The 13,381-nt window shown below is 43.7% G+C and overlaps 2 protein-coding genes across 11 annotated transcripts in view; one reads left to right on the forward strand and one right to left on the reverse strand.

Moving 5' to 3' along the window:
• Positions 1-481: 481 nt before the first annotated feature.
• tmem253 (transmembrane protein 253) lies at positions 482-2,585 on the forward strand. The gene is made up of 7 exons (XM_084017547.1): positions 482-701; positions 817-978; positions 1,087-1,197; positions 1,290-1,346; positions 1,429-1,539; positions 1,700-1,846; positions 1,976-2,585. Exons 2-7 carry the CDS (start codon positions 817-819, stop codon positions 2,027-2,029), a joined length of 642 nt encoding a protein of 213 aa, XP_083873673.1. The 5' UTR covers positions 482-701; the 3' UTR covers positions 2,030-2,585.
• A 1,136-nt stretch (positions 2,586-3,721) lies between these two features.
• Positions 3,722-13,381, reverse strand: part of frmd4a (FERM domain containing 4A) — a 96,437-nt gene continuing 86,777 nt past the window's right edge. For 9 of the 10 annotated variants that reach the window (XM_084018463.1, XM_084018462.1, XM_084018464.1 and 6 more), the window contains exons 16-25: positions 13,259-13,381; positions 11,617-11,848; positions 11,327-11,383; positions 10,993-11,230; positions 10,427-10,579; positions 9,879-10,211; positions 9,168-9,751; positions 8,246-8,348; positions 5,833-7,144; positions 3,722-5,793 (exon numbers count right to left, since the gene is read on the reverse strand). In XM_084018463.1, the coding sequence (XP_083874589.1) occupies positions 7,042-7,144; positions 8,246-8,348; positions 9,168-9,751; positions 9,879-10,211; positions 10,427-10,579; positions 10,993-11,230; positions 11,327-11,383; positions 11,617-11,848; positions 13,259-13,381 (1,926 nt within the window). In that variant the 3' untranslated portion in view covers positions 3,722-5,793; positions 5,833-7,041. Of the gene's footprint in view, positions 5,794-5,832; positions 7,145-7,658; positions 7,731-8,245; positions 8,349-9,167; positions 9,752-9,878; positions 10,212-10,426; positions 10,580-10,992; positions 11,231-11,326; positions 11,384-11,616; positions 11,849-13,258 lie in introns of all 10 variants that reach the window. The other variant, XM_084018458.1, reaches the window with a different exon arrangement.

A 13,381-nucleotide genomic window follows, 5' to 3' on the forward strand; every position in this document is an offset into this window, starting at 1 on the left:
CATTCTTTTTCATAAATGTCATAGAACGGCGTGTGGGCTGCTAGCTGGCTGATTTGACACATATCTCTTAAATAAAACACTAGAAAAACCTTTCAAATGACCCAATTTTTATATTATCTTTGTAATCCTGTTTACTTTTAAATTCTTAACCACATTATGTTTATATAATGTATATATTGTGTTAATAATATCTTAGCCTGTAGTTTTGAAAACATTATTCTGTGGTAGCTTGCGCTTATTTGACATATTTTCTGATTAAATGTTAATTATTTTAGTTAAAAACAGTGTGTATACATTTTGCTTTACAACATGTTTGTGTATTTTATAAACTAGTTTGTACTTTGGTTTTTGCACTATGAATATGAGGGTTAGTAATGAACGTGAGTGGGAACTGGAGTTAGGACACAAAGTAGAATCTCAGCCTGCCTCTAAAATGAAACCAGTCCTCTGATGTCACAGCAACCTTTGCCTAACAGCTGATAGGCTCTTTTGTCATGACCAATCATCTCCCTGTGTGACTTCCTGAAGGGTGGACTTCAACCCTTTCATCAGCCGACTCAATTGAACTTTGACCCCCTGGATCTGCTTCACTCCACGGTGGAATAATAACAGCAGTGAGAATACAATCTGTTTAAATGTTTCTTATTTGGTGTTGATATGAAGGATGCCTGTGGATAAATGAGTGAAAGCTTTACAACAAGGTAAGCGGCAGACTAAATTCAAGCGTGAAACTGATTCAAAGGTTGTGTGTTTGACTGATTCTTTTTCAACGCTCTTTTTGTTGTCCTACAAGTTAACTGTTTCCTTCCACAACAGATGACGCAGAACATGTTCCAGGAGGGGTTGTACCAGGTGTTTTTCAAGGAGGCGCCCTCAACCCGCCCACTGACCCAGGATATCAATCACGGGGAAATAATCAATGCCAGGATTCATCGCTGGTTTGGGACTGTGGTTAATACCAGACTTTTACTCACTGGGGTGAGAAGCCACACTCTCGCCTGCTTCCAAACCGTTGGTGAACATAATCTTTGAACGTTTTTTTTAAGCATTTAAACTGCCTGCTTCTTGCTTTGTGCTCCCCCTCAGGCGGTGCAGATCCTCAGTGCATTAGCCTGCATACTGGCCACCGTCACCCATGTATGTGTGAGCTACAACTGCTCGGTCTCCATGACAACACCAGTGTTCTCAAGCCTATGTGTGAGTCCACAACCTGATATACACTTCAGAGAGAGAGAGAGAGAGAGAGAGAGAGAGAGAGAATACTCAAATAAATGTGTGTGTTGTTACAGTACGTGGCTGCTGGATGTCTGGCAGTGGAGGTTCAGAGGCAAGCTAATAAATTAAAGGTAAATACCTTGTGTAATACTTTCTAATGTGGCTTTCATGCTGACGTCATCGGCTGCTAATTTGTGCATTAATGTTGAACAGATCATCGCTCTGATGGGTCTGAACCTCTTTAGTCTACTGTTTGGCTTCTCGGCTCTGCTGGCCAACAGCCTCGCGTCCACACAGCCTGCTGCACTCAACACAAGCCAACAGGTCATTCTCTTATTCCTTAATCACATCCCGTGTAAAGATCATTCTGTTGATGTTCTAAAATATCCACCAGTAGCCCTGCACAACAACATCTCTTCGTCTGCTTCCTGAGCGGTGAATGAACTGTCCTCCCCTCTCTCTCTCTCCTCATTTGTCTCACCAGCGTATTGGTTCATATGTTGCAAAGGGGAGCTCCATAGCATTTCATGTACAGTGTTTTCTGGCGTCCGTCTACATACTTTTCCTGTCGCTGAGAGGCCTGCGTCGCTACAGTGCCCCCCACACTCTGACCTACAGCCGCCTCTCACAGGTAACTATAGATGATTGGATCAATGCAATACTTTTACAGTTTAAGTCTGTACCAGCTTTAAAAAAAAGCATCGTTTTCAGTCCATATTATTTGGTTCTGAATGTTTTTTTTTTGCTCATTTCTGGACAGGAGCAAGATGAAACCAACGGGCCTCTTCTGGAACAAGTGGAATTCAGTCTGTGAAAGATCTGAGAAGACACACTCCTGCTTGCGCAGCGTTTTTGTAAACTCAGTTACTGTTTTTGATCAGCGTCTGTATGGTGGTAAAGTCCTGCAATCGGGCTGGAAGAAACAGTTTTGTATATTGTGAAATTCAGTATCGCTTTTCTTTTGGGGATTCCTAAACAGTCCCTTTCCCAAAGTTAAAACCTACAAAACTAAACAGCATGTAAAACAAGTAATGGTGCATACAACACAAAGAGGTGACTTAACACTTCACAGCTGAGCACATTATCTGTTAAATCTCATTCCTTTCCAATTTTGCTGCTCCGTTGTCAACGCTAGAGGGCAGCATTGCCTCTAATTCGTCATGTTGTGCAGCCTGATCCACAGATCAACTCCCTCTTTTAAATGGAAGAATGGATGATGAAATTGTTTCACATCAGCATTGAGCTGTCTGCCGACTGCATATGAAATCGATGAAGTATATTAAATTACGGCTCACTAGGCTGCAATGATTTAACTACCAACGTTTAGACCGCACCCGGACTCTCTCAAGGGAATTCACTCATTGAGTGTGAATAAATGGTTTGTTTTAGTAAGTTTTCTTTGATCCTTTCAGTTCACACACTAATCTTAATTTCAACATTCACATATTCACTTTTTACCTTTATCCTCACCCTAAACCGAATCCTGACAATAACCATCAACCAAGACCCAAAACTTTCCCTTTAAAGGGTTTAACAAAATGCCATAATGTTGCACTTTTAGGGTCTAAACCTCACACTGGTCCTCACAAAGATAGATGTCCAACACTGAAAGGTTTGGTGTGTTTTAATATATTTAAATTATGGAGGATTTTATTAAGGATATAAAGCAAGCACTCACACACTCACTACACACACACACACACACACAAACAGACTTGTAAGAGTGAAGAAAGAAAAAAAATCACGGAGGAGCTACTTTCTCACGGCATGTCTGACTAACAGCTTCCAGCTGTTGCCTGGTTGGGAGCACTGCTATGGGAACCGAGTACAAAGAGAAACATGGGATTCATTAGTAAATGGACACAGAAGAAGAATAAAAGAAAGCAGGGTGACGAGGTCGGGTGTCCTCAGACGCTGACAACTGAAACCACTATTCTATGTGTGGTTCTAAGTGTGTTTGCAGTCTGTTTAACTGGTATTCTATGACAAACAATCCATTTGTTTAGATGTCTGCGTCTTCCTGCAAGTAGACTTGAATGTTTCCACGTTACATTTATACACAGAAAAGGTTGTTCAGTGGGATCAGAGGTGGCTGCCAACCATGTGACGAGATTGTCTGCAAATCAGCGACGTGTGAAAAAAACGCCTGGCCGGATGCATTTGTGCAGCTGTTTAATTTAATGGTTAGGCGATGAGTAATATCTTTTATCTTTAGTGTTTCTTCCTTTGAGCCCCACAGGAAAATCTTCCCCTTCTCTCGGAGGCCAGAGAGGGAAGTGACTGAGGCCTGGATGTGATGACAAGAGAGTGAGTGTGTCCGGAGGAGAGGAAGCAGTGACTCCACCAGGGGATCCCCTTTGATAAGTCTGATACTCTCAGCGGAATGGCCTAGAAGGATCTGATCCCAGCCACCTGGGAGTGAGTGTATGACTAAATATCGATGTATTTTTTATTTTCTAAAATAGCAGACAGGCTGGGGGGAAAAAAACAGACAAAAGGCATAATCTTGAGAACATTCATCAATAATTTATTTTTCTTACTCTCAAGAACCACCACTGCTTCTCGTCTTGAAAATTCATCATCAATTTCCAACAGCACAGTTTTGAAAAATGTAAAGTTACTATACAAATTTTTAATAGAAAAAAAAGAATAAATTAACTGTGGAATTCAGTTTTTTTTTTTTAATCAATTCCACATTTTTTTCTACAACACCTTTAATGTATTGTTACAGTTGAACAGAACTGATAAAATCAAGTTACATGCTCTATTGTCTGGTTGGGGAAGTGTTCTACTATTAAACTGTCTGTTAAAATAAGTTTCATCTTGCACATCTGGTAATTGAATCTATTGATAACAATGAACATGTCTAGATCCTATGTGACGAAGCAGTAACTGGTCATTTTTGTAGCACCTGAAAGCGTTGTTACAATGTCAGAACTAAAAAAAAAAAAAAACCCAACACTGGTTCATATAAAATGAAACATTGTTAAAACAATGAATGTGAATGTTAAAAACCCCACAAAACCGTACGACGCCCCTCCATACATACAGGAAAAGACTGATAAAAGAGTTAGTTCATTTCTCTTGGGAAGTATTACAAAAACCTCATACATTTCTATGGAGCACAGAAAATATGGTGTTTGGAGCTACAGAGGAAGGGGACGTCACACTTCATCACATCCGGCTCAGAGGTCAGAGATTACCACAAGGTCAAGGACTTTCTTGGGGGAGGCGAGGAAACACGATGGAGCAAAACATGCTAATGTTAGCATACAGAAGTCAGACGCTGAATGTCTTTGGGGATGTTTTTCAGTGGATCTGCAGGGCATGCATGGGGTTGTGATCTTTAGCACGCAAACAATGGGCAAAGTCTTCGAGTGAGCAAAGCGGGGGCAAACTTGTACTCTAATAAGTGACTTGAATACACTAGTAATTCATTCCCATGAGGCGGTAACCAGGCGGTGCTGGTTCCAGTCCTGGATAAAGTGTGATCAAATGTGACCAGGCATGGGTGGATAAGGAGAACCAACCATGCAGGGTAGTGGGCTAAACCTTCTTATTTAAATGGGCTAGAAAGTGGCAGATTACAACAATCAGTGCATAAAGGAAAACACAACACTATGAAGGACATGGTGAGATGCGTACCGTTCCTCCCACGCCGTCAAACATGTTACACCATTCATCCAGACATAATGGTGCCATACGACTGAAGATAACCTGTCCACTTCTCTCCGTCACTGAGATGTAGCATCCGTCATGCTCTTAAGACAATTTAACACAAATTATTCTTAACATTGACTCTGGTTGGGGGAAGATGAGGGAAGTTGATTTAGATACAAATAAAACATGCAGAATTCTACACGTGTGCTTTTTTAACCCTATATGATTGTTGATTGGGATGTTAAAGAATTTCGAAATTTTGAAAGAAGGTTGTTTCAGTTCTGGCTATGACTTCTCTTCTGCCCTGACAGTGGGTTATGACATATTGTCGACAAATTCATCAATGTCTGTTTGTCCTGTCTGTTCTGTTTTTTTTACTCTCATCTTATGCACTTTGATACAGCTCCTTATTCAAACATTGAGAGTGGAAAATGAGAACATAGCAACTGTAGGTCCAGCCCTCATTTACACTGTTAATGTTGTGCTTTTTCAAAGTACATTTGAATGATTTCCTACTAAACTTGATGCCAAATCATCAGAGAAGTCCTAGTGTTTTAAACAGTGGCTTTAGATGGTATTCTTTACTGAATGGCATTAACAGTTTGTAGCTTGAAGGAGTGGTCATTCCAGTGCTGAATTACACTACAAATGTAAAGCACCAACATGTTGGCGCTGATAAACTTGTACTCAGTGTTTGCCGATAATATGAGCAAGTTCAGACTCTCTGTGTTCAGCCAGGTTGCTCCTGTCATGTTGAAGAGACGGACAGAAAGACGAGAAAAGCACAATGCTCCAAAAGGGGACTGACAGATACTCCGCATGGTGAGAAGAACCTGTACAGAGTCAAGACCAACGGAGAAGAAGAGATACTAGTGATAGAAAAGATGATTCACGATAAGAGATTTGTCACTGAACAGCCTATATAAATGAGGCCATTTTTTATTTATTTTTAACAGCCTCAATATCAAGCACAGGTAACGCCAACAGATGCCCAACCAGGGTGAAAATGAAAAATGTGAGACGGTGGAATCAGAATGTCTTGTTTTCGATATCAAAGCTACAGCCAAAATCAAATGTCGCAGTAACTATAAAAATGAAGTCACTGAAATAAGCATAGATTAATGCCAAACCCAATAACCACAACTCCAAAGTCTCCCCATGATGCATCCATGATCTTTTCTTCTCTCCAAGCATCACAGGGCCGAGAACACAGCCTGCTTCAATTCACTCTCTAGGTTCAAACCAGTTCATATGCTTGTAATATGTTTGTTATTGCTATAGTCTTCATCAGTATCCCAGGTAGAGTCCCATAAACCATCCGGATATTGTTACTGTGAATTCCCTCTCATACACTTGACGCTGTGGCACCAGCCCAGGAACCCTGGTGTGAGCAGTCATTACAGTTAATTGTCTTTGGTTGTGGGTTAAACTGAGAGGAGTTGAATTTGTCATCTAAATGTTTGTTAATCCAGATTTTTTTGAAAAGTCTGCGTCATCTTCTCTTATCATAAATATGCAGGGACAAATAAGCAAAAAAGAGGAGAAAAAAAAAAACATTAATGGGAATAATGAAATCCAACACAGTTCATTTGGGCCTGGGAATTGGTTTAAACTGCTGGCTCAAATCCAATAAGTATCCTCTGATTGGGTGGCAGTGCACTGTAGTCAGTTAGGTCGGGGGACCAAAGATGAGATATGAACAGATCCTGGAATGGCCGATGTCGGTTCTGTCGAGTTTGAGTTGTTTTTTTGATATTTTTTTTATTCTGTGCTCTGTCTTTCCATCACTCCTTTTCCCCCTTGCCCCATTGCTTGTGTGCTGAGGCTGAGTCAAGAACGGCTCGATGCTGCTGCAGGGCAACAGTCCAACAGCTGAGGTGGCACTTCTCAGCCTGTCCTGTGAAATCAGCCCTTATCAGAGCCCAGCGAGTGTGTCCCTGTCCAGCTGAGCTGTGATAGAGGGGCGTAATAAAGAGGTGGTGAGATGGATGGAGGGCAGGATTCAGGAAGGAGGGAGGCTCATGTCCAGTCCGCCAGTCCGCTCAGGGCAGGGTTTTCATAGGGCCTTAAGGATGAGGTTGTTGGTTGTCGATGGGTAGTAGTGAGGGACAGTGGAAAGGCAGTAGGAGAGGGCAATGGGACTTTTCTGGGCCCTATGGGAAGGTCTCAGACCAGGGTTCCAGGTTTGGCCTTATCATGTCCATACCACTGCACATCTGCCAGCTCTGAACACAGGGGGCTGCTGAGAAAACAGCTGTCACTGAAAGACCTGCAGGGGAAGACACAGATCAGGACTTCAGAGAGAACTGTTCAAAGGCCGAGTCATCAAACAAGTCATAGATTTCAAGGATGTATCTGCTGCTTGCAACCGTTTTGTTAAAGGATGTTCTCTATCACAACACACACAGCACATGGTGACAATAAGCATTTCTATTAGTAAATCCTGTAAGGAATTAGCCACAGTGTCGGTGTCAGACCACAGAGCAGAGCACATGCAGAGATCAGATACAGATACAGCCGGAGAAGGAGTACATGACACAGATACTGCCACCATCAGAGAGCAAGAAATTGTCCACTTTGCCTCTTGTCAGCCCCCCGCAGTTGATGATGAAAGTGACTAAGTAGCGTTGCAGCCTAATGCTTTTAAAATTGTGCACGGACAGATTTCTATAAATAAAAAAGTCTGAGTGTAAGTACGTTTCTCTCTGTTATGCTGCTGCTGTGTTTCCTGAACAGTACACTGTAGGTTTAGACCACTGAGAGGCCGAGACCACAGACAGTACCTCTATGCATCAGAGCTGGGCTGAGGGGGAGACTGACAGACGTCCTCAGTAGGAGAGCTGTCTGCTGTGCCTCTAAACCAGGAGAGAGGACACACACAAGGAAAGGAGGGTTAGTGCAGACAGAGGGAGACGAGGAAGAAAATGACAAATATTAGGTAATTAGAGAAATTTCCATGAAGAGAAGGTAATCAGAGGGAAGATGACGTGAAAGAGTGAAGAAACAAAGAACAAAGATGCGGTGAGGGAATCAATAACACATAGAAGGGAATGAAAAGTCAAAGAGGATTGACATCATTTGACACGATAAAGGTTTTAAAAATAATGTTAAACCCAAATCACATTAAAACCATTCTTTAGGATTAGTTCAGCCGTGTAAAACAATATCAGATGACAGATTAAACAGGCAGTCGAAGCTTGTGAGGATGTTGGAGTGAGGTTTGGTTTAAAAGATGGAGAGAAAGAAGCTGAGGAGCCAAGATGCAGTTTGTCCTAAAGTAATGTAAATTCATAACCGGCTTCAAACATCTTGTCAACCCGGTCTGCTGCTGCCGCTGTGTGTGTGTGTGTGTGTGTTGTCTGTCTCTTACCCGCTCTGCCAGTTGAGGATGTGCTGTGGGCTACAGGGGGGCGTTGGTGTGGCTGCGTGTTCACTGGAGGGCGTCATACTCCTCTGGCTGTGAGGGGAAGCAGCTATGGAGAAAACAATCAGTTAGCTATGCTTAATGAGATACACCGCATGCAGCATCAGATAGAGAGACACAAATAGACACATATACACACATGGAGAGACACAGAGCAAACACGTAGTCGAGGCTTTAGTGATGTCATTGTGTCGTGCCGAAGCTCGATTGCCATAAAACGAGTGTGAAGCGTGACCGAGTCTGACCCAGCTGTGTTGGAGCGCTCACACTAGTCAAGCAAACGACTTGGGCTCAAACATGCTTGGGCTTGGTACGGATTGGTCAGTGAGAGTGCTCTCTCTCTCTCGATCACAAGCCTTGTTGGCGCAGAAGGCAGCGTGTCAGTCTCATAATCTGAAGGTCATGAGTTTGAGCTTCACGTGGGGCAAAGTGTTTTCATATCTTGTGTTGTTCCACACAAGTATTTGTGTAATTTAAATCTAGGAAGCAAGAATAACTGCTTGTCATATGCAGTTTAAAGCTGATTCTAAATGTCCAGATTTCCTCATACTCACAGAAGATTAAGAATATCCATGTCATTTACACATTATACATTTTATAGTTGATTGTTTTGATGCTTTTTTTGAAAACAAGTGTTTTATAAGTGAGCTGGTGCTCTATGTGATTATTAGAGCAATGGTGGTGCAGTAGGCAGGGTATCAGTCTCATAATATGAAGGTCATGGGTTTCACATGGGGGGTTTGTCTTTTCTGATATCAATGTTACAACCTCTAAATAAACAAATGTCAACCTAAATAAACAGGAACAGTGTGAAGCTGTGAACTAACTACGCACGATGACACAATGTTAATAAATGAAGAAGTCTCACCTGGTGAGCACTTGGCGAGTGTCCCTACTCTACTCCCTCGACCGTGTCCCAGAGTGCCTTGCTGTGACCCTGTCTCGGAGCAAGTAGATCCCGAGTGTGAGTGACTCCTCTCCTTCAGGCTCCCTGAGGACCTCTGGTACCAGCACCGCAGCTCTTCAGACACCGCTGCCCTCCCCCCTCCTCCGCTTCCACCACCCTCTCGCCCCAATGACGGAGTCCGTACGATCTGAGAGCGTGACGGCGTGAGTCGGCCGCTCCCCTCTCCTCCCTCCTCTCCCCCCCAGGCCTCCTTGTACAGTCCACCGGCCGTGTAGGAGCTGGAGGTCTTGAACTGGGCCTTGACGCTGTAGTGTCCCTCCTGATCGCTCTCCAGGCTGCGCACCACCACGGGGTTGGGGCTGCCCTCCACGTATAGCGGGTACTCCTTGATGCGGTACTGGGAGGAGGGCTGGCTCTGGCTGTGGAGGTAGACTCCGTGGTGTCCCCCTCCCATCCCACCTCCACCTGAGCCTCCACCAGAGCCGTTCTTAGCTGCCAGGTTTGGCATGGAGCCGGAGTTAGAGGAACCCAGGTGACCTGCAGACCTGGAGAGAGAACGGAAAGGTAAGCGCATACATCCATGTCATGAAAGAACCGTTTCTTCATACGGAGTACATATTGTCAAAAAGGAGTTGTGTAAATAAAGCCACTTTGCATCTCTCCTGCCCTAACCTGTGCCTTTGCCTCTGCCTCTGCCGGGCTTTCGAGGGTGAGTCCTCTCCCAGCGTGGAGTAGTTGGGGTTGCTGCTGGGCGGTCCACCAGCGGGGTAGTAATGCTCTGAGCTGCTTTGGCTGGTGCAGGATGAGCAGTCGTCCAGTGGGTCAGAGCCATTGGAGTTGCGTCCTGGGACCAGGAAAAAGTCAGGGCTCCCCAGTGTTCCCAGAGTGTGTGGGTGTGTGTCAGGGTCGGGCGCCAACAGTTTGCCCTGGGACTCAAGGCTTGAGCTGCGGTTCCTAAAGTGCTGAGCGAGACTGTGCAGACGTGTGGGACTGATGTCCACTGACCTGTGAGATGCAGAATCACAAAAAACTTGAATATAAGGGCTGAATTTAATAACATAGAATCAAGTGATTTTGTTTTCCAAGAAAAGCTAAAGGAAAGGAAGCGCTGTACTCCCATTCAGTTGGGCTACAAACTGTCCGTAGAGATGGCAGCTTCTTGTCATTTTTATAGTTACATATAATCTCTTATTGAGAGGGTAAAGAGCTTGAAGACTCACCTAGTGGAATGTACGTAGTGTGGGGTCCTGGTCCTCAGGTCTGGGGTTGAGGGCATGCTGGACTGAGAATTCCAGTGAGGGAGGCTCCTGATGGGGCTGCTCTGCAGAGAGTTACTACCTCCTGCTTCTGCAGTGCCAGAGCTTGGGAAACGCCTGTGACATGACAAAGAGGCAAGGAAAATAAACATATTTATAAGTCATGTTTTTATTAATGTTACATATACTCTTGAGTTGTGGTCAAACCATATTTGAGACATACAGCGTCAACCAATCATGTTTTTGTTTCACTCTGTTCTGTTCCATCTTAAAAAAATGATGTTAGCCAGTTCCCAGTAATATTTAAAGACAAATGGAGCGAAGCCTGCAAGATAGTTCAGGCAGGCAACTCGAGATGCACTTGTATACTCATGTGGCGTGCCTCATACTCCAATAATCACACAGTTAGTCTATTTTAAATGCACTTGTGGCTGTTTAACACTTGATTAAAGTCATTTTCGGCAGCCTCACACATGCGTTAATATATAGCAGCTCTATTCTTAAGCTAGATGAGATAAACTCCCTCATACCTGGAATGAGAGGAGCGTTTCTTGACTTTTTCATAGGGCTCATCCAGTGACGATTCACTCCACATCTTGGGTTTGATGGGTGATTTATCGTAGTCGGGGCGTGCGTAGTGCAGGTGTCGCAGGCCATCCAGGGACTGTGGTGGAGGGGGCCGGCTGTGAGACGGCGGTCGAGGAGGGAGGCCCTTATGAGGCGATGCTACTGGAGAGAAGGTGGGAGTACCTGTGACTTGAGGATCATCTGAAATAGAGTAGTGGAATTAGTTGGAGCAATTAAGATCATGAAGAATCAGCAAGTTGTTGTTAAACTCTGGCAGAAGAAGGATTAGAGACTCACCATCATCCAAAACCAGTGCGTCAGACAATGAACTGTCTTCAGAACCAATATTAGCCTCTATAGGATAGAGACACAAAGACTAGGGCTTAGAGATCGTACAATTACAAAATATAAAAGATTAAAAGCTCCATGTTTACAATCATGAATAGATCAAGCTCTACTGTATAATGTATGGACTTCTATTACTCTAAAAGCACTTGAGAAGAATACTTCTGTGTGTGGTGGCAACTACAGCGAGAAACAAAGAGATATGAAAGCAATTTGATTTCCCTCTGAATAGGAGTATATACCTTCTATGATAAGCGACGCTCTCTGCGTAGGCTTCTTGCCAGAGCGGACCCGGTGCTCATTGATAGAGTTCTCAATTTCCTGGAGCTTCTTCAGTGCATTCAGATAAGAAGTCTTCCTCTGTTTCTTCAGCTTCTTACTGTTCACGTGAGGATCGCTGGCAAGACGCCTGGCTGCCTCTGTAATCTGGGACTGAATGGCAAACTCCCGCTCCAACCGCTCCAGTTCCTCTTCCTAGAATCAGCACACACACACACACACACACACACACACACACAAACATGAGTGCAAACTCGGAGTAACACAAGCACAAACATACTGGATTCGCTCACAGTTTGAGCAACTGAAATCTCCGCACAATCCAACAAAAACAAGGGAAGGTTTGCAGACACGTATTCAGACTGTAACGTGCCCGAGCAATGTATTTGGTTAGACGCACACACACAAAGCCTTGCCAGAGAAAACACACTGCAGAAATCATTTATCTGTGTGGCAGCCCGGCATTTTCTCACCACTGGATATTCTCTATTGAGACACTCTGTCCCCCAATAATAACATTTCTCCATCAATCCATCCTCCCTTCCTGTACACCTCTTCTGAGATTTGTGGAGCAGAGGCTAAGAGTTGAACCAAGTAAAACACAGTCTGTCATGCTGGGAATGTATTGCCTATATGTTTACTGCATATATATATTGGGTGTAGTGTGCTAGTGAATAGGACAGTATAATAGAAACTTGCGAATATAAGAATGGACAAAGGAAATATCACTCAATATGTGAGAACATACACATGATTTCACTCGCCTCCAGAGAGACAGAGCGATGATGTATTCACTTGCGTCAACATATTACTGGACTACCTCATTTCTGAGGAATCCCTCACTCTAACAACCTCATCACACCACTGCCAGAGCAGCTTCTGTTTCTGTGCGAGCGTGTGAGTTTCAGGTGTTCAGTGTGAATTTAAGAAGCATCTTTCTGCTTGCGAGGCAGATTCGTGATATTGTGTCTCTGGATTATTTTCAAAGTATACAACCTCAGCGACACACACCCACACACACCCACACCCACACACACCCACGCCTGCACACACACAGGCATACAATCCTACTATCACCACTTCCTGTGGCGAGAACGCTGCCAGACTATTTTTAGAAGTTCTGCTGCTCTGGAAAATTTACCCGTGGCACAAAAAGACAAAGATGCAGTAAAACGGCTGCTTCAGGGTCCAAAACGTCTCAGACTGTGGCTTCTCAGTTTTCTCCGTTTCCTTTCCTTACTTAACAACTGAATAGGGATGAGTTAACATTATCATTATGTCGATCATCATCCAAACTATTATATGAGTATATGGTTTTTAAATTAAGTTAATCATGAACAGCCCTTGACCTGCACTGTAAAACTAAAGGAGCTTTTAAACACCAGTTTTGATCTATAATGCCCATAGTGCTAATAAATACATCACTAAGATTACAGCTGGGTTAAATGGACTCTTAACTAATTAGTGCTACATTTGACATATTCCAATTACTGCAGCACAGTGCCTGGCACATGTACTTCAAATACTGAGACCACTAGATGACCTCTCGTGGGGAGATTGGAGGGCTAAAATCTTCATGTGAAGAACAATGAGTTGCAGCTTCACCTCTCCCTTAGGAAGAATTTTCTGCTCGTCCAGTTTGAAGGCGGTACCGATCTTCCGTCTGACTGTGGGCGCCTCCTCTCCTGGATCCAGAGGATATTCCTTAGGAAGCTTCCCAGTCAGCTC

The sequence above is a fragment of the Eutrigla gurnardus genome, assembly GCF_963514095.1.
Source record: "Eutrigla gurnardus genome assembly, chromosome: 9".
Classification (NCBI taxonomy): domain Eukaryota; kingdom Metazoa; phylum Chordata; class Actinopteri; order Perciformes; family Triglidae; genus Eutrigla; species Eutrigla gurnardus.